Source organism: Setaria viridis, chromosome 5, assembly GCF_005286985.2.
Source record: "Setaria viridis chromosome 5, Setaria_viridis_v4.0, whole genome shotgun sequence".
Taxonomy (NCBI): Eukaryota; Viridiplantae; Streptophyta; class Magnoliopsida; order Poales; family Poaceae; genus Setaria; species Setaria viridis.
In genome coordinates this window covers 13560055-13581938 of record NC_048267.2, presented here as the reverse complement: position 1 = coordinate 13581938, position 21884 = coordinate 13560055, and the positions used below count along the sequence as shown (strand labels likewise).

At 43.3% G+C, this 21884-nt stretch overlaps 2 protein-coding genes across 2 annotated transcripts; both read right to left on the bottom strand.

Moving 5' to 3' along the window:
- Positions 1–182: 182 nt before the first annotated feature.
- On the bottom strand, positions 183–7441 carry LOC140222795 (protein ALP1-like). Its single transcript, XM_072293928.1, has 4 exons — positions 7346–7441; positions 1436–1519; positions 709–922; positions 183–628 (listed from the first exon to the last, which is right to left on the bottom strand). The coding sequence occupies exons 1-4, from the start codon at positions 7439–7441 to the stop codon at positions 183–185; spliced, it is 840 nt and encodes a 279-aa protein (XP_072150029.1).
- A 6161-nt stretch (positions 7442–13602) lies between these two features.
- LOC117856243 (uncharacterized) lies at positions 13603–14121 on the bottom strand. Its single transcript, XM_034738648.1, has one exon. It carries the CDS (start codon positions 14119–14121, stop codon positions 13603–13605), a length of 519 nt encoding a protein of 172 aa, XP_034594539.1.
- Positions 14122–21884: the final 7763 nt, after the last annotated feature.

Below are 21884 nucleotides of genomic sequence, written 5' to 3'. Positions count from 1 at the left end.
CAAATGTCTCAAGCCTCAGGTCTAGTGTAGTATCAAAATAGGTGTAACATCATTGCACATGTCCAATGCCTTAGCTATATTGTGTAATGAAATAAGTAAAATCATCATTGCAATTGTTCAATGCCTCAGAACATAAATAACCAACATTGTTCAACATACATAGAATACAAAACAGATACATCTTAGATGTGAGAGTTGCCCCTATTGGACCACATGTGATGAGCCCATTCATCCCTACTTTGAGCCCAAACAACATTGTCATCCATCTGGACCCCATGTCCAGGACTAGCATTATTGTTGGGCACCCATGAGAACTCAGTAGGAACTACCTCATCAACCCTATGCCCAAGTATCCAATTATGCAATATGCAGCAAGCAAGTACTAACTTCACTTGTGTCTTGTAGGGATGAAATGGTTTATTATCAATGATGCGAAAATGGTTCTTCAAAGCACCAAAAGCCCTTTCAACAGATACTCTCAAACTTGAATGCCTCAAATTAAACAACTCCCTTGGGTTGGTTGGGTAGTTCCTAGCACCATACTCTTTCAGATGGTACCTAGTGCCACAGTAAGGAGGAAGGAATCCAGGACGACAAGCATATCCAGCATCTACTAAGTAGAATTTTCCTATAACAAGTACAGAAATGCATTAAGTCCATTGTTATGAAGTTACAATTTTTATTTAGGTACCCAATTCAGCTAATTACCTGGTGGAACCCTTAACCCATCCTCCCTCTCTAGTGCATCAGCAAGAACAGTAGCATCTTCCCAACCAGCTAAGACATAAGTAAATTTCAGATCAAAGTCAACAGCAGCAAGAACATTTTGTGTGGGGTAGTGCTTCCTTCCCCTAAATGTTGCTTGGATCTTGGCTAGCACTCTAGCATATACATGAGTCCCATCTATTGCCCCAACACAATCCTACATGAAAACCCAATACATGCATGTTACATGATATGCACCCAAGTATGCAGCAATAACCTACAAACTACATGACAAATTTATTATCTTGAAATATGGGTACCATCTTGGGCTATTGCTTATCTTAACTGGTGTCTCATTAGATGGAGCTCTAATCATTTCTTGCCTAAGTTCCCCAATAGCATACAAGACCTCCTTGAAATATCTATGCACTGTTTCTATTGACCTTCTCCAATGTTGGTGAATAACTCTAAAGCGTTGGTTGTGGCCAACAATATGTAGAAACATTGCTAGTTGCTCTTCAACAGAACTATGAAGGCTATCTGACAGCAAATGCCTTTCCCTAAGCAAGTTGCACAGTGCAAAAAAATGTGCTTTTCTCATGCGAAGCATAGCAACACACTCTATATCAGTACAATTGTAAATTTTGTCTAGGTTCTTTTGGCGTTCCTCATCCATGGCACTCAAAGGGCCATAACTGATCTGTGGCCTTGAACTATGTTGCATTCTTACCCTGGTGAACAAGAATGCATACATAGCCGTGATAAGAGCAGCAGCTCGAGCAAACAGCAAGCGTTGCTGGTCCTCCAAAGCCATCTAAGCAAACAAGACAATTACCATGACTACCAAAGTAGCAATACGGTGACAAACATCATTGCCATGCAACACATGCTCAGATTAAAGGGAAAATGAGACAACATCATTGGAATTGAACAAGTGCTCAGATAAAAACAGCATATTATCATTAGCATTGAACAAGTGCTCAGATTAAAACAAACATCAACATTGGCATGGACATATGCTCAGATTAAAAGAGAAAACATCATTGACTTGGACATAAGCTCAGAAAAAATAGCATTATCAGATCTGTAGCGCACACAATCACCATCGATAGCACCCGCATTCATCAGAAAAGGTGGAGAGGGAGGGGAGGATTGCTTATACCGAACGAGGACGACAAGCACCCAAACAATGATGTAGACGAACAAACAACCGACAACAGATCTGCAACCTGGCACCATCAACATGGATTCATACCTTAGAACCCTAAGCAACATGGATTCATACCTTAGGAAAATGAAAGAAATAAACATAAAAAAATAACCCTAACCAAGAACATGGATTCGTACCTTCGAACCAAGCGGGGAACACAGATCTGAGATCCCTGCGTCGATTTGAACAAGAACCAGTGAGAGATGCATCTAGGGCTAGGAGATCAAGAACACGAGGGTGGGAGGGGGAGGCGAACCAGATTACTTGTGCAACAACTCAGATCTAGAGCACCTAGGAAGCAACGAAGGAGGGAAGGGATCAATACAACGCGAATCGATGAACCGAATCAATGAAAACCATAGGAAGAGAGGAGAGGGGAGCACCTCAGATCTAGCGAAGAAGACGAATGGTGACCGATGGGGAGCGGAGGCGGCGGGGAGGGGGATATATCTGCGGTGAGTGGCGCGAAAGGGGGAGGTAACCGTAGAGAAATAGCGCGAGCTCCCGCCGGCCAACTTTTCGCCTCCCGCGCGCCCGCCGTCGCACCGCGGGAGCCAGGCCCGGTGGAAACGGCCGCTCCTCTCATATCCGCGGGGGTTGTTTTGCACACGCACAACCTGGCTCGCGGGGGGGGGGGGGGACCAGGCAACCGAACAGATGGAGGGTGCACGCGGTGAGCCTGGTTCACGTAGCTGCAGGACACCAAACACGCCCGTAGGGAGCTGAGGGCACGGATCGGAGGGAGATTCGGAGTTGCTTGCATGCAGCTGTCATTTCTTCCATTAGAAAATCGGAATGGCCCGTACTGCTCCATAGATGGGCCTATAAGTTGTGTTGGATACGAAGTGTTAAACTTTAACAGTGTTACATCGGATGTTCGGATGCTAATTAGGAGAACTAAACATGAGCTAATTATAAAACTAATTGTAGAACTCTGTGCTAATTCGCGAGACGAATCTATTAAGCCTAATTAATCCATCATTAGCAAATGGTTACTGTAGCACCACATTGTCAAATCATGGACTAATTAGGCTTAATAGATTCGTCTCGCGAATTACACTCCATCTGTGCAATTAGTTTTGTAATTAACCTATATTTAATACTCCTAATTAGCATCTAAACATCCGATGTGACGGGTGTTAAATTTTAACACCCTATTGCCAAACAGCCCCTTAATTATTAGGACACAATAACAATCATACTCGCGCGGTACGAACGAGAGCACATGAAATTCACATAAACTTTTTTTAGAGTTTTAGGGCAGCGAAAGACCCCATTCTTGCTGCAGAAGCAAAAGACATTTTCTGTTTGCGAGTAGAAGCAAAAGACTTTAAACGGTTTTATACTTTTTTATAGCACATGAAATTGATATTCGACGTGTTTAACTACTTCATGTGGTACATTCATGTACTTATGGCATCCATGACCATGAGAACTGGCGTTCTCTACGGGCCCCAGGCCGCGAGTGGTGGCTACTGTGCTCAACAACTCATTGATCAAATCAAATCCTCGTAGGCTGCTTCCAATCCACCCACCCCTTCCCACTGCCTCTTTTCTTTTTCCCTCTAAATTTCAGACTATTACATTTTTCCCTTTAAAGTGTTTCAAAATTTTCTATATAAAGAAAAAAAAGTTCCACACACAATAGATGGAGCAGAAAGCATAGGCGGCAGAGCAGCATCGGGTATCATGGCGGTACAGTAAAGTTTGCTCACTCCTAATGTTCCAATTTAATAAAAAAGTTAAAACATGGACATAATTTTTTTTCCAGACATACAAATATTTTATTGAAAAAAGCATAGACAAAATGATGAGCTGAATCTATTGTGTAAATGGGCCACACTCTACATTCAGCACATCTAGGGGATGGATGGATGAAGGTTAACTAGTACAAGCAGGAAAATTTTTGAGCAAGTCTCCAGTGCATGTTGCTTTTGCTGTCGACACTCAGTTGTTACCTAGCTACTCCCTCCATTTTAAATTGTACGTCATTTTAGTTTTTTAGATACGTAAATTTTACTATATATCTAGGCATAACTTATACCTAGGTGCATAGAAAAATCGTGTATCTAGAAAAATCAAAAGGGAGGAATAAAAAACATGGTCAAGATTTGTGCATTTGGATTTTGTAGTTTCGTGACCTGGATTTTTTTTTCCTGGCACCTGGGGTTATTATTGGGTTGTTATGGACTATTTGATCAAATCCAAAAGCGATTTATATGGGTCAGGTCATTGTTGACGGCTATACGCATTCGGTGTTTCGATTAGAAAGTCCATTAATCTGAAACAAGAATCCAGAGATATTCACTGAAGTGTCAACATACTACCCATTCCATTTGCAAACGAAGTTATTTAATTTGAACATGGCATGGTCTACCCGTGACAGGTTCATGGACACATGTTCATTTAATTTTGAACATGGGCGTAGTCTACCCGATGCCAGTGGTTTATGGACACAGGTGCAGGCTTGCACTGACCTTGTAAATAGTGAAATACCCAGTTTTTATTTCTTCAGTCGCTACCAAAAACTGGAGATTTTGTGAGGGGGATAATTTTTCATGAGAGTGGAAAATACTCTCATGAAAATAATTGTTTTCATGAGGGTGATGTAAATTCCGCCACGAAAACTTATTTTCATAAGAGTGCTCCACCGTCATGAAAATCAGCTGTTTTCATGAGAGTATTTAAATACCCCCATGAAAATGACTATCCCACCACGAAATTTTCTATTTTCATGAGAGTGATCATTTTCATGAGGTCAAATTCCACCGCCACGAAATATGGGTTGCTGGACACTAGAAAAATAATTGCTTAAATACTAGAAATTCAAGAACATGAACAAAAGTTTTCTCCTTTTAATCTGTAGCGAAATTTTGTAACTAGTCTTTCTCCCTCATGCTAACTCCAAATGTGGTGATTCTTTTTCCAAAATGTTTCTAAAATCATGCTCTATCAATTCATGGCATTCTTACTGCTTTTTTATTGTTTTTTATTGGTCATTTTATTTCTCAAGCAAATGTAGAATGATAGGTTTGAAGCCACCTGGCGAAGTGGATGAAGATGCTTGTTCCACCTTCCACCACACCTTCTTGGTCTTCTTAGGCTTTGTTGGTGCAGTCGGTGGCTTCTTGGATTGGGGCTGTGGCTCCATCCACTCCTCGTGCCACTCATCATCTTGATGGATAAGGACCATTGCTTCTCCCTTGGTTGAAATTTGAACATCATGTTCTTCCTCTTGATGCGGAAGCGGATTTCTCCAGCTCCAACATCGATCCTTGCCTTGACATCGTTCAAGAATGGTCACCCGAGAATGAGCGGCATTCCCAAGTCACCTTCATATCAAGGACCACAAAATCCGCGAGGATGTAGAACCTCAGAATTTCACTAGAAGATTCTCTACTATCCCTTCAGGGTATCGGATCGTTGAGTCGGCTAGCTACAACCTCATGAAGGTAGGATAAAGAGTAGGATAGTTCAACCTTTCAAACATCACCTTGGGCATGATATTGACGCTTGCTCCAAGGTCACAAAGGGCCTGTTCGATGTAGTAGTCATATATTGAGCAGTTGATTGCTGGGTATCCTGGATCTTCCTTGCTTGTTGCTACTAGTTCATCCCATGATTCCTTCCTTGGTGTATGGGCTTTTCCTGCATGGTTAGCAACATATGGCCTGCTGGTATTTCTTAACGTTTATGAATAAATCCACAAGCGTACGAATATACTATGGTAGCACTTCACCCATGAGTATTCAAGGTATCGTAATTTCTCAGGAAACGGTAGTGTAAAGGTCTTCTAACTAGTTTAACCCAAGGACGACAAGAGGAAGAATGGCCTAGGTAGCGAGGTTGTCTAAGGATAAAGATTCTAGGAAGGTTAAACTCGGTTACTAAACATTTACTTCGGGGCACCGGTTCACACCTAGTCTGCCAAGTGCCTCCGGCCTTTAGCTCTACTCCATACCTGAACGGGGAGGACTGCAAAGGACGTACAAGGCTATCACCACCTACCGCCTACCTTATTCCGAATCGTGGAGCACGGAGCAAACAAAGGTAACCTCTAGACTAGACACCACGTCTACACTATCGATTACTACTCTAGCGTCGATCAGGATTATCCGTCTTTATCAGGAGTCCTCTACTAGAGCATTCGCTACAAGAATGAACAATGAACCCGTAAATGAATAATAACAAGAGCTTAGCCTTACCAATGAACTCACCACCATAGATGAACTTGGATACTTACTCAAGTGGATCGTATCCAATGAGGTACAAGCCGAGGAAGGTCGCCGACAAACCCGGGACTCCTCCGGACTACATCCTCACTCACTACTTATCCTATGCTACTAAAGTAGCTCTAGTATGGAGTCCCTCTTCTCTTGTGTGCCTTGATGTGTTGTGTGCTGAATGGAGGAGAGGGGACCTTTTATAGTGGAGAGGTGCCTTAGGGGACTGGAGGACCTCCTCTTAATCCTAGGAAATATTCTCCTCTATTCCCTCCTTCCTGCATCCAGGTACATCTTCTGCACACTGACCCCACACAACTGCCATAGGGAGATCCATAGGGAGCAACACGTCGAGGATGAGCATGAGACGAGCCAGGATGGTTCGGTCCGACCGGGTTCAGTCGAACCCCCAAGGTCGCCCCTCACACCGCCTTTCATCCAGGACATTGTCCAGTGGGTCCTCAGGTGGGTACACAAGGTCTGGTGCAAAGTTAGGTCGGTTTTCCCCTATTTGTGGGCCCATGGATCCATGTGCTTTCCTCTGATTGGTCAAGGGTGTGTTTCTTTGCACCTTGAGTGTTTTTTCAAGAACGTTTATCCCCATGTGCAGACGTGATCTCTTGCAAACAATGATTCACCAAATCTTGTGGAAATAGTTAGAATTAAACCACTATCTCTAGGTTGGTGCTTGATATGTCACTGTTTTGATAGTGAAGTTGATGGTCGGATTTGGTGATAAGGATCATCAACATGGCCTCCGAGATGGCTTACCCTATCTGGCAGTCGCTGCACTAACATTTTCACGAGAAGACTCAAGTTGCCTCAGGATCTTCGTGATCTCAGCAGAAGGAACAACAGCGGCCAGCTGAGATAACTAGGTTTTTATCATTTTATTGGAACTCAGATGGTTCTTAAAAGCAGAAGAAAGACCATCAAGTTTTATGTTGAGGCTATGCAAGGTTTTCTCGTTGGCAGCTAACTTTTCAGTAAAACTTTCATTGATCTTAGCTTGCCTAAAAATGAGATCTCTGAAGGAGGGTTGGTTAGGATTGAAAGAATTACCATTTTTAAATCCTTGGTAAGGGTGTTGCTGATTCCACCCTTAGCCTCCTTGTGGATGATATTCGTTGTTGTTGCCGTTCATGTACAACACGTCCTCCTGAGTCTCGGGATAATTATTCCCCGAGTGTTTAGTGTTTCCACAAACCTCACATGTCATGTGAGAATCCATAGCTTGGACAGTGTTGGACATGGCAGCTTTTTCTTTGGTGTAGTCATCCAATCTCTTCATGATGAGGTCCATCTTAGCGGTAAGCATGTCCACTTCCTTGACGATATGCGTACCTCTCTGTCAGGGTTAGAGTCGCTCATCGCTCCACCCTTGATTAGAGACCATCTTCTTGATCAATGTTGTAGCAGCATCAATGGTAAGCGAGAAGAAGGCTCCTCTAGTAGCAACATCAACATGGCCTCGGGCTGTCGAAGTCAACCTGTTGTAGAAGTTTTGAAGGATGAGCCAATTGTCCATCCCGTGGTGAGGAAGGCCAGGATGTACTCCTGGAGCCTTTCCCATGCCTCGGGAATTGACTTAGTAGCTACTTGCTGAAAACTCAAAATTCTCCCATGAAGGGCATTGGTTTTACCCAACGGGAAGAACTTCGCGAGGAATGTTGCCAAGCACTTATCCCATGTATTAATCTCTGAATGGCTCACATAGAACCATTGCTTCGCTCTCCCGAGAAGAGAAAACGGGAACAATCGGAGACGAATAGCATCTTCACTCACCCCTCTAATGGTGAAGGTGATGCGAGGTCCAGGAACTGCTGCAGATGGGCACTCACGTCCTCGTTGGCTTTCCCACAGAATGGGCTAGCCTACACAATGGTAATGAGACCCATCTTGATCTCAAAGCTTGCGTTCCCCGTGTCCACCTTAGTGCCTTTCAGCACCTGAGAGGCTGAGGGAGCAGAGTACTCATGAAGAGTCTTCTGGGCCATCGCGTTTGACGTAGATGGTGCAAAGGAAGCTGGGTCGATTGCTGAGAGAGTAATCTGAGGAGGAATGACACGAGATCGTACCCTTCTCACAAGTGACTCCGGATTCTCAGTGAAATTTGTCGGCAAGTCAAACCAGTCATGCACTACCTGTCTTCACATCAAAGATAGAGAAGACATATGAAGGTTATCCTGCTTGAGTAAGGATCTATCAACTATGAATATAAACATATACAAAGTAAAAACTTTTAACCAGTGCCAGAAATGCTTGTTGGTATATTTAACTATCACGAATAAATCTGCAAGCGCACGGATATACCATTGTAGTATTTTACCTAAGAGTATTCCTAAGAGTATCGTATTTGCCAAAGGAAGGCGGGTAGGTCAAAAGAGTTTACTATACATATGAGTATACCATAGATGGAATGAGACAATACTCAAGACAGGGGTAAGATAATGATAGAGGAGTTGTGTGACACACACAGGAATCATCTCAAGATAACTAAGCTAGGGAGAAGGATTAAGAGTTAGCTCTAGGTTCATATGTACTTCCTATATACTGCATAGATCATACAAGCATAACATACATACACATTGTATAGAACTCAGGCCTATGCACCCAAGCACACAGGAGGAGACAGTACCCATACTGGTTCCACCCAGTAAAATTACTGCTAATTTTCGAACTCCTAGAATGTACCCGAACGTGGGGGATTACGAAGGATGGATAGGGTTGTCACCACCTACCACCTACCCCTAGCAACCCGTGGGGCAAACTCATATCCAAAGAAGCTAATCAATCCAAGAACCATGCTTGCATTGTTAACAACACTCTAGCCGACCCGAGCTATTGTGACAAGGGCTGAAACCGCCATAGATATGGCCATTGAACCGATGCCGTAGCATAGATCAATTAAGCTATACAAGGTATATATGCACACAGAGTATGTATTGAAGCATGGTCTCAAGGCATACATGAGAGTATATAAGCCTATACTACGATAGCAAGGTATACGACTAGCATACGAGCGTATAATCCTAGCACATCAACATAGCAAGGATATATATCTAACTGATGCATATAAGAGCCAAGCACAACACTATATAAAGAAGATGAATACTTTGAATAGAATAAATTCAACCTAGGAATGTAAGATACAAGAGCCATACCTTAGACTCTAAGGAGACCTGGAACCTGAAGGAGAGCTACTCTAGCCTAACTCCATGTCACAGCTAGTTTTAAAACAAAACCAAGTGCTACCTATATGTATGCCAAGATCTAGTTTTATACATATAGTGGCATCATTAGTGAATAATAGTAACAGTATCACGTAAAGAAATATAAATAATGACTTACGAGTCTATTAGACATATACAACTTAATCCTAGAAATAGAGGCTCCAAACTTCACAGGCAATCGACTGGGGGTTGCGTACGCCTAGAACTCAGCATCATCTTCAGAAAACTTCACAAACCTTCTCCTTTTGAGCAACAATTAGCAAGGGTGAGTACACTTATGGTTGGCACTCAGCAAGGCCACAAGAAATAACTAGAATAAATGATTTAAGTCCATCTTCAAGTTTATTATACATGTGAGGGTCCAAGCTGCTCTTGACCGTGAGTACGGCTGATATATTAGTTTTACACTCTGCAGAGGTTGTAACCTTTCACCACAAGTCGCGTAAAAGTTCAAGAGAACTTTAGACCCAACCATGCTATGCAAAAGTAGGCACTTATCACACTACCGAGGTATGACTGCATAGGGACGCTACAAGCACAAAGATTCCCTAATAAGTGAGAACCCGCTAAGGTTTCCTCGTAAGGGGATGAACCCTCCCCCAAGTGGTGCGTACACCCCTTGGCTGGACAAGCCATTGCACAACCTATGAGCCCCTTTTGCCCTTTCAGTAAGACTATCACAAACTAGAGTCTCTAATTAATTAGCCAAGACCAGAGCCCATTGGTCTTACGGTTGTACTGTTTTTCTAGGTGGTCGCTCCATGTTCCAATTAATCCATGATATTCTTGTAAAATAAGCATAGATAGAAGGATGGTTAGGGATACTTGCCTTTCTCCAATGAAAACTTACTCTTACTGCTCTTCAACTCGTGCTCTCTTGAAACTCTTGATCTTTAAATCTTTCGAACAACAATCCTTCTACTCGAAGCAATCATTGGCAAAAGCATACAAAACAAACAAATAAGTACAACTAAGAATATTACACCAATCAAAGAAAAGCTTTAAAAGGGTGCACTAAAGGGTAAGGCTCGAATTTAAGGTCATGCGAACGCAAGAAATGCTGGGAAAGAAACTAGGGTTGTAAAGATAAAGCTATCGAGAGATTTGAATTATAAAAGAAAGAGAAAAGCCTATGTGCTTCATATATAAATAAAGAAAACAATGTAAAGATATTTCAGAGAAATACCCTTAGTTGGAATTAATCAAGTCATATTTACATATGAAAAGATGATGTAAAGCTTAGTCCAATTTTATTTATATACATTCAAGTACAATTTATGCAAATTAAACATTTAATTTGAAAATAAAGTATATGTAAACATCTAAGCACATAGCTTTATGATTCATGTTGAACTAACTAAATTATAATTCAAAAACATATTTCCATTTATATTAGCCAAATTAAGATTTAATTATGAAAACTCGAGATATAACCTACATAGCTTTTATTTATAAAACAACTTAAATAAACAGTAATCAAATTAAGTTTAATTGATAAAAAACCGAGGTATATCTCTAATTAGCTTTTAATTGGAAATACATTTAAGAGTAAGCATTAATCAAATTAACACTAATTATTAAAAGCAGTGTATAACACTAAATAGCTTTTAATTGAAGATAACATGTTTAATAGGTATTAACCAAATTAATATTAAATTTATTTTCACAAACATTCAATGATGGAAAACATCATCACTAACATATAATTTATGTTGTTATGAATCTAACGCAACTTGAACGGATAGAAACGAAGCTAAAATGTGTAATCTATGGATTAAACAAGGTTCTAAGGACCTAATCGCGATTAATCGTAGATCTCAGGGGCTAGCAGCGAAGATACTCTAGACTTAGTGAATAGTCACTGCGATTAGATGAATCCTCAGGGTTAGATCTGTAAGATTCTAGGGCTCAGATTAGATTGGAACGGTCTAGGTATTCTAGGGTTTTTTTTCTGTAAAAGATACAAGACTCAGAAGAAAGGCGAAGAATTACAGATTTCTCCAAGGGCTAAAGTGCAAAAAATAGCTTACCTTCCTCCTCCTTCGGTCCGATCCACTTGTGTGGCCGAGGAGCCTTACCGGCGGCGGCGGTCGGGCCTCAGGGGTAGAACGCATACGGCTGCAGCGGTGGCGGCAGCGCGGCGTAGGCGAGGCGAGCAGCAGGGGAGCGAGTGAGCGAGGGTGGCGCATTATATAGGGCGCGGGGCGAACCCTGGCATGGCACGCACGCCAAGGCCGGCCAGCGGTGGCGGCGGCAGCAGTGGCCGATGGGCTTTGGTGGGTCGGAGCGGGTTGGGCCCAAGGCTTGGCCCAATGGGAAAGGATAGGTTTTCTTTTTTTTAGAAATCATTTCCTGTGTAAATAAAAATCCAGAAAATCTAGATAATTTATTTAAGCCACGAAAGATACTCTAAAAATCCCAAAAATTCCAAAAAAATTCCAAGAGATACATTGGGACACGAGGAATCCAAATAAAATACTTGGAACTAAAGAAAAATAATTTGGAGCCTTCTAATAAATAGATTTAGCTCTACGAAAAAGGAGAATAAATTGAAGAAAAAGCTGGAAAATTCTCAGAAGGGTGTGGACATCGTCTAAACACACATTAAAACCTTTTTCACTCAAGAAACATCAAGATATTTTGGCATGAATGCACAGACACAGTACAACCTTATTTAATTTAAATAAACAATCAATTATTTTTCCTATACAAAATTTCCTGTAAGGAAAATAAATGTTGGAAAAATTTTAAAATTATGAGAAAATCATTGTTTAATTATTCCTTTTAATCACATCCTGAAATCTAAAAATTTCAGGGTGTGACACTCCACTAACTTGGAAATTAAGTGGGAGAGAGTGGCGTGTGTCCTAGAATGGAGCCCCTCCCTCATATTTATAGGCTCCAAGAGGTAGTTCTACAAGGGAATCTTCGGGGAATATCCCATAACCGATGTAAACCGTTGCCACATGGAGGCTGGATACGAGGGGGGACAAGAGCGGTTTGACCGAACCCCTGTGGGCCGCCTCGCAACCGCCTTTCTCCGGGGGACTGCCTGGTGGGTCCTAATGGTGGTTGTGTGTGTTATCTAGTGGATTGAGGTGGTTGTTGTAGTTTGTGGGCCCTTTAATCCATGGGATGCACACGTGGCAACCTCCTATTAGTCAGAAGGTTGTTTCTTGGATCCATAGAGGGTGCTTTCTCCATATTTTTGTGCTAATTCACCTGCAACCACATAATCTCCAAGGACAAGTGGAACTACATTATTCGAAACCAAATATGTGTGTAAGAAATGCCAATCCTCCTTTTTTTTTTTGAGTATATTGATGGTCATATTTGGTACTTAATGACCGTCAACAAGGACCACAAAGTCCACGGGGATAATAGTACCTCAGATTTTTACTGGGAGGTTGTCTACTATCCCCTCGGGGTAGCGAATCGTCGAGTCAGCTAGCTGCAGACGTATCATGGTAGGAGAAAGAGTGGGGAAATTTATTGTGTCAAACATAACCTTGGGCATGATGTTGATACTTGCACCAAGGTCGCAAAAGGCTCTCTCAATGTGGAAGTCCCACATTGAGCAACTGATCGCCGGGTACCCCAGTTCTTCGTTCTTGACTCCCGGTTCCTCCCATGAGTTTCTTCGTTGATGTCTGGGTCTTCTTGCATGGTTAGTAGTGGGCAGGTTCCGAGATGGGTTGCGCCATCTAACGGTAACCGCACTCACATTTTCTGGTTGCCCTGGGATTTTCCTAGGTTCAGAAATAGGAACAACAGCAACAATTTGAGCTAATTGAGTTTCAATCATTTTATTGAATCTCACTTGGCTTTCAAAAGCTGAGGAAAGACTCTCAATTTTATCATTGATGATTTCCAAAGTTCTATCATTGGCAGCAAGCTTTTTCAAAAGAGATTCATTGATTTTAGCTTGGCCAAAAAAAGATCTTTTAAGGAGGGTTGGTTTGAATTGTAATTTCAAAAATTACCATTATTATTACCTCCTTGATAAGGTGGACACGACTAGTTCCACCCTTGACCTCCTTGAAGACGGTACCGATTGTTGTTGTTGTTCATGTAGGCGACATCCTCTCGGGTCTCGGGGCAGTCGTTTCTTGAGTGTCCTTCGTTTCCACAAACCTCACACGTGAGGTGCGAGTCCAAGGCTTGAACGGGTTTGAGCATGGGTTCTTGAGGCTTCTGCCATTCGTCCATGTGCTTGAGTAGAAGATCAAGCTTAATGGCTAGCATGTCCACCACCTTGACGGAGTAGGAGATCAAGCTTAATGGCTAGCATGTCCATCTCCTTGACGGTGTGCATGCCCCGCATACGAGGTTGGAGTCGTTCTTTGCTCCACCCATGGTTGGAGACCATCTTCTCGACCAGGGCATTGGTTTTGCCCAACGGGAAGAATTTAGCAAGGAACGCTATGGAGCATTTTTCCCACATGTTGACAACATCCTTGTCCTTGTATAACCACTGCTTCGCCCTCCCGAGGAGGAAGAATGGGAACAGGCAGAGTCTAATGGCGTCTTGAGTGACTCCTCTCATTGTGACGGTGTCACATAGGCCAACGAAGTGTTGGAGATGAGTATTTGCATCCTCGTTTGGCTTGCAACAGAAGGGGCTAGCCTGCACCATGTTGATGAGGTTTGTCTTCAGCTCGAAGTTCACATCCCCCAGGTCAACAGCAGGGCCGGTGGCCACGTTGTCAGTGGAGGGGATGGAGAACTCACGAAGAGTCTTCTCGGCCATAGCCTTAGGAGCAGATAGTGCTAGGATTACTGGTTCGGTTGTCGAAAGAATGATCTGAGGAGGGATGATGCGAGGTCGAACCCTTCTCACAAGACATTCTAAGTTCTTGACGAAGTTGGTCGGCAAGTCGAAACCGGTCATACACTGCCCTGTTTTCATCCATCAAGAGAAAACAAAGACAAGTTAACTTGTATAAGCAATGGCTATTCCTTAATCAAACAACCAAGAATATGTATTGATAAATCTTTTAACCAGTGCCATCCCCAACAACGGTGCCAGAAATGCTTGTTGGTATTTCTTAACATTATGAATAAATCTGCAAGCACACGGATATATCATTGTAGCATTTCACCCGGAGAATATTCAGAGTATCGTTATTTATATTTTTCCCAAAGTATGGTATTGGTGTAAAAGGATTTATCAGATACATATCCAAGATCATAAGCTTAAGTAATAGACCAAAGTACATACAAGGGTAAGCCATGATAAATATTTGAGGGTAATGCGACACACACACAAGCCAATCTCAAGAATAAAGAATAAAAGAATAAGCCCAAGGTTAGCGGGAGCAAGACATACAAGAGGTCCTAGTGGCATCTATCTATATTAGCAAGAGTCATACAAGCACATGATTAGAGCTAACTCTAGGCATACAACATTACGGGGAGAATTCCCATCCCTAGTCTGCTAAGGCAAGATTTCTTTCAGAACTCCTATACCATACCCGAAGGTGGGGGACTACAAGGGACGGACAGGGCTGTCACCACCTACCGCCTACCTCTTAAACCATGGGGCACAGTCATATTCGATTGATCCCAATGTCCCGAGCTTCACGATGATATATGTGATCACTACTCTAGCCCCTCTGGAACCCCGAACATGATGATCGACAGGCATAGAACTAGAGCAAGCCTGAAGGCACAACGAACCGATGCGGCAACATAGATTCAGCCTAAGGATATGAGTATAACTTAATAAAGCACAAATCATGGTATAGCATACTACCGAAATAGCATAACAACCATACTTTTTATAGATAGGATACCGAAAAGTCGAGTACAAAGCCATACTAAGAGTCAGAGGTTACATCCCCAACCGACCTAAAGTCTTGCTTAGCACTACAAGAGTTTCAACTCTAGCCTAGCTCCACTAGCCTAAGGATTACAAGAGTAACACAAGAGAGAAGGAGAGAGGCTTCAAGTGTGATGTGTGTAGAGGGGTGTCTCGACCTCCTTTTATAGGTGGTTGAGGGCGATTCCTGGGAGGTATCTCCGGGGAATCTTCTCCCACTGCCATCCTCAGTCAACCAGACACCACCACATGGAGGATGAGGCGGGAACCGCCTGTCCAGGTTTGGCTGAACTTGCGGTTCGACCGACCCTGGGCTAGGTCGGTTCCCCACCACCTTTGTGTGGTGGGCTACCTAGTGTGCCTTGGTCCTTTGCCTCATGGACCCGTGCTAGATTGGACTAGTTTGCTCTGGCATGTGGGCCCTCTTATCCGTCGTGTACGCGTCAAGTGTTCTTCAGTGTGTTTCGTCCGCGGTTGCGCACGTTTCCTCTCTTGTACAGACTTGTATCCCTGAAATCAGTTATTTGCCATTACATGTGGAACTAGGATATGGATAACAAATATGCGAGTAAGAAATATTAGTTTTCCTTTATTCTTTGAGTAGTGTGACAGTCGGAATTTTATCATAAGGACCTTCAGCAGAGAACAATAGAGGACTCGTAATAGATAGAGAAGAGGGAAGTTATGGACGAGGCAGAGATTGCAGTTCCAAAATAGAGTAATGATGAGGGAGTGGAACTGGTTGGTGAATTTCCGATGTATTGATGTTTTGCAAAAAGGACCTTCCTATGTATGAGTTCTAACAACTGCGTCCGTCTGTTCATGTTCACCGGATCATCTTGTATAACTATTGTTTAATAGACTAGACCTTCCTGTGTTTGTATCGCTTATTTAAATGCTATGGCTTGTATGCATTTGGAATGAAATTATGTATTTGAATCCGTGGAATGAAATTATGTATTTCTATCACTAATGAACCCACACCTCTAAAGAAACCGTGATATGATAAGGGAAGTATTGGAAATAGCGCGATGATGTGGCACTCATGGAGAGATTGGAGGATCGCTTTATGATTTTACATTACTTTGCGGGGGTCAGTTGTCAATAAGGGCAGTGTCAGATTATATCCTATTCTCTTCCCTTGTCGAGTAAGCTTCTTCATCATTCTTGCAACCACCAAAACATCCCCAGTCTGGTAGTGCGCTTCTTCCTATCCCCATGGCACCATCGTCTCCTAGAGTGATGGTGTATGTCACATCCTCTGATGAAGAGGAGAAAGCTCCAGGGCTGATGGATTCGGAGCCGAGCAATTTGTTGTCTCCTCGAGCGACGGGGGACACATCCTTTGATGATTTGGAGTTGGTGGAACAAATCAAAATCATCGATCAGGTACCTCTCCAATATCGCACCATCCGCAAGTCAGTAAGAGGTGGCCGTGGTCAGGGGTGCGGAAGTACTGCCACTTGCTGGGGCACCACCATCCTCATGCACAGAGCCCGAGGATGCAGGAAGGGACAGCCACCATCCTCGTCGGTCGGCGGCAGTCGATCTCTACCATGCTCGTCAAGCGGCAGCCATGGACCTCCATCTTGGTCCTCGACCGGCGGCCATGGAGCGGCGCCATCATCCGCAGGCAGCGGCAATGGAGGGACAGCCTCATCCGCGAGCGACGGCCAAGGAGGTCCTCAATCTTCTATGGGCCGCGGTAACGGAGGGATGGCCTCGTCGTCAGGCAGATGCATCAAGGTCCCGAATACACCATCGACCAAGAAGCGGCGCCTCAATTAGTGGTACTAGTAGAAGTAGTGGTAGTAGTAGTAGAAGAAGAAGAATTAGTGGTGGAAGAAGAAGAAGAATCAGTGGTAGAAGAAGTATTAGTGGTAGAAGAATAAGAAGAATTAGTAGTAGTAGAAGAAGAAGAATTAGTGGTATTAGTCATAGTGGTAACAATCTGTTGCCATCGTGGATCTAGATCCCTTGTGATGAGGTTTTCTTTTGCTAGTAAGATGGGTTTAATAAAGTAGCATTATTATTGGTAACAATTTCATCCGGTCTGTTCAAAAACTAAATAACGAACTTTTCTCTTTGTCGAACCTAGCAGAACTATTTTGCGACCAAGAAGGCCTATTTCTTGCACTTTCATCCGATCAGCTCAAAAACAGAGCAACGAACTTTCCCCCTTCCTCACAAAAGTTTGTTCCTTGTGGATGCTTTACACAATTGTTGTGAGACTAAGAAGGCCTATTGCTTGCACTATCGTCTGGTCTGTTAACAATCAGGGCAACGAACTTTCCTCTTTCCTCACTAAAGATTTCCAACTTGTTAGAAGAAGATATCTTGGGGCACGTCAACGTACCAATCACAAATGCAATAATTTGCGTTAGAATATAGATAAACATGATCATTCTTATTACTAGCACCACATTCATAAGCCACAACATACATAGGCATAGATCCACTATCAATACAAGTTCAACGACACACTCTAACAAAGGAATCAAGCATACATTGGCATACATCCACTATGGGTACAATGACACACTCTAACGAACAAAGCATGGCAACTCATAGGCATACAAGTGGTGCATCGACATACTACTACCATCATAGGCTCATGGCAACCTCGCGGCAACACGGAATTTAGCAAAACGGCCATCCTAGCGTAGATACTCTTCTAAAGCATGATGCCTTGCCCTAGTATCCCACAACCATGCAGGTGAAATGGCAATGGTATGTGCGTCGAACAAGAGGTCACGAATCGTCCATTGCCTGTGACCCATGTGGCAAAAAGTGCAGACCCACATACCATGGAGACAAACACGGTTGAGCCTGGACTACTGAAGAAAAGCCAACACAGACCATTTCAGCTCATGCGACTCATCTAGTTCGATGAGGACTGGCTGCAGAGGTGGCATTTAAACGGGCAGCAGCAGAGGTGGTGGCCTTGGCCGCGGGTGAAAAGATGGTGCCATGAGGTTCAGCTGATCCTGAGGTGCCGTTGCCACCGGCTGAGTCAGAGGTGCCATGCGAACAAGGTGCTGCTGAGGTGCCATTGCCAGCGGCTGAAGCAGAGGTGTCATGTGGACAGGGTGCTGCTGAGGTGCTGTTACTAGCGGTAGAAGCGAAGGTGCCTTAGAGTCGGCTGCTGCTGAGGTGCCATGGGGGTAGGCTGCTCCCAGTTCTCTGACTCCTCCAAGTTTCATGCTCCGTTTCTTCCATGTCCGGCCATTCTCTACTACATACACAAATGAAGAAGAAAGGCACCATAGGCTTACAATACTAACCATATCCATAACATGCATATACTAAATGAGATAGACAAGAAAATAACATCGCGTACCTCCAATAGAACAATGCAAGATGGTGAATTGATGAGTCAAGGCACTGCCTTGCAAGAATGCTGTGCACCCGCCTATTTATTGAGCACTACATCGGGCACGTACCTCCAATAGAACAATGCAAGATGGTGAATTGATGAGTCAAGGCACTGCCTTGCAAGAATGCTGTGCACCCGCCTATTTATTGAGCACTACATCGGGCACACAAGGTCGGTGTGGCGGGCCAAAGTTGCAATGAAAATGTGAGATGCTCAGAATATATTCAGGCCTAAGCCTGCCACAAATGTAGGTAGGAATCTTCAGTTTTGCACATCGGTTACATGTGTGCATGATGGGTGTCACGGGATAAGCCTGACGTGTGCAGGTGTACATTTCGCTGGATTGTCCAACATATAACACAAGACATTCATGCAAAACAATTCTTGTGAGATTATGAGTCATAGGTTCCCTTTTGAATTTGAGTTAAATGTAAGAAAGATGTTGCCACCGTTCATCTAGAGAAAGAGAATAATTTTTGTCATGTTGCACAAATCAATAAGGTTGGATAGTCCTTACGTTGTCAGACGCACACTGCAGGATGTCATGACTAGTCCAACTCATGATTGCCATTACAGGGACATGTCGATTCTCGCATGCTAGCGGAGCCTAAAAAACATGAACTGGTCAATGCGACTAGGCCTAGGCAGAATATGGCGGACCAAATACCGCCAGAGGGTGGGAATCAAGATTGGTAACGAGCATTCATGATCGCCACTGTAGGGACATGTCGATTCAAGACTGATAACGGATGTTCATGAATGGCCATTTTGGAATGACACACTTCCACCTATAAGAGGTATGGTATCCACAAGTCGATCATTGTCATTTATAGTTATGGCATTACACACTACATGTTCCCTGCGTCGCAAGTTGACTTCTTAGTCTCAAGCGCGGAAACAAAAGTAGAAGGAACTAGTGGGCAGTACAAGGAATCAGTACATTCATGATCGGAGGTCATCAATGGAGGATACGTTGCTACCCTACAGGTATTAGGACCAGAAGGAATTTTCATCATCCTCGTTCAGATGAATAGCTCACAAAAGGTAGGTGTCTCGTTGCTATGAATACACATGCTCACATATACGCTCGCATGGTCAACCCTGTGAATCCTTGCATGTAGGTACGAGCCTTGTTCTGTGTGGTGTCTGGAGACGCAACTGATTATGATGATACATTTCAAGTTCAAGATTTAAAGGAACTTGAATTCAGGAATGGGAATCTAGAACATGGCTTTAACTGCCTCATGGGGCATGATGAGATTGAGCATGTGTGGGACCGTTCTGGTTTCGTAAACATATCCTGCACTATTACAGTACTGGAGGACGACTACATTGAAGTTCCACCTCCATCAGTAGGCAGAAGCATATCAACAACAATTGCAGCCCAAGACCTATGGACGTCATCTTCAACATAGGCGACCGGGTGATTCGAGCAAGACGGGCCGATGTGGCGGCACTATCTTGTGCGATGGAGGCATTGCTCTATGGCAACGGAGTGGAGTCAAAGTCAAAAATTGTTTCAATTAAAGACACTAACCCTGCTGGCTTCTCGCTGCTGATCAAATACACCTGCGAAAGATCACTCCCAAAGGAGGCTCATTTATGGGACACCCCTGTCAACGCCTAGCCCGTGTTACTCTCACTCGCCGACATGTACTACGTCGAACGGTTGAAGCTACAGTGTGCATCAAAGATGTGGGACATGGCGTGTGAGAAAACTGTGACCACATTTCTACAATGGGCATTGGAGAGTAACTGCACCCAATTGTAGGAGAAGTGCATGTCTCTCATAGCACTAATCTCGCTGGACGGAATTCTCGCAGAGGATTTTGTGTTCGTGTGTTACCACCATCCTAAAGTTATCAAGAGGATCCGCGTACTTGCTTTAAAGAATGTCAAGTAGAGATTAGGAGGCTGCCGCCAGGGTCCACTGTAGTTTTAATATACTATTTAAGTATATTTTATCATGTAAACAATAAAAACGATACATTAATTTGTTGCACTGAAGTACATTTGTAATGCAATAGTCGGATCATCTTGCAGACATGAATCTACAAAGGAGGATAATCCATGAAGTTCTTATTAATGCCATGATGCCACGGACTATCCCAGACTCCCTTCTAGAACCACTCATCTACGTAAGGTCACTAACGCTTGGGTCTGAGTCCCAAGCGGTCCAACATGTCAGTGACCCAGGTCTCGTGGCGGTTTCCAAAGAGTTTCGTCTCCCGCTACCAAGCACAAAGGCAGGATCTAAAATTTTGAATTGCCCACTCCTCCTCTGGGTCCTCCCTCGTTACATATAAATAAAAGAGGGGAGCCAAGCCTCCTACATCCCGCATGGTAATTACAAAATCAGTCCCTTCTCCTCTTCCTGCCGAATAGCCCTAGTAGACCTGCAGTGGCGGCGGCAAGCGCGACCTCAGCAGCACCGTCAAGCTAGACTAGCGACGGGCTACCTTAGCTACGAGTGGTGGGCTTCCTCAGTGATGGGCTTGAAGCTACGAGATGGTTCGAGGCCGTCGCTCCGTCAGCTTCCCCGAGGCTGCCACCAGCGGCTACCGTGCTCGAGTACGTGTGAAGAAGACCGAGGATGCGGCACATGCCCGGGCTGCTCCCTTGAGGCGGCATTCATCACCTCCTTCTCTTCATGTTCGTCAGGTCAGCGATCTCCTCCCCGTATTGCTAAATTCAATTATTAGATTGCTTCCACATGCTCTTTGGCTTTCATTATTGTAGTTGCATGCTTTAGTGAATGTGGATCTGTTGTACCCTATTGCGAGAGTTGGTGAAAAATTGCTGCTCCACTAGATCCCCTTTATCTTTCACCTTTTTCAATAATTATTTTTGTGCCAAGTCAAATTATTTATGTAGTTTGTAGAACTTAATAGATAAAATTATTAGATTGCTTTCCCATGCTCTTTAGTTTTCACTACTATAGTTAGATTGGTGAATGTGGATCTATTGTACCCTATTGGTAGATTTGGTGAAAAATTACTGCTCTAGCAGATCCCCTTTATCTTTCACCTTTTCCAATATATTTTTGTGGCAAGTTAAATTATTTATGTGGTTTGTAGAACTTAATAGATGAAATTGCTTCAGTTTACGAATGATCTCAACCTTTGCCACATGTTCTTGTGCTTGTTTGTTTGTTCGCTCTTAATTTATACTTAAACAAATGCATCAACTGAAGTTTGATTGTATCCTATTTCAGCCGGCCAGAGGGTCAACATCTGTAGTTGCTCCTTTTCAGTCTAGCTCTAGGGTAACAAAATAAACACATGATGATTATTGATGTTCCTTGTTTCCTTACTTT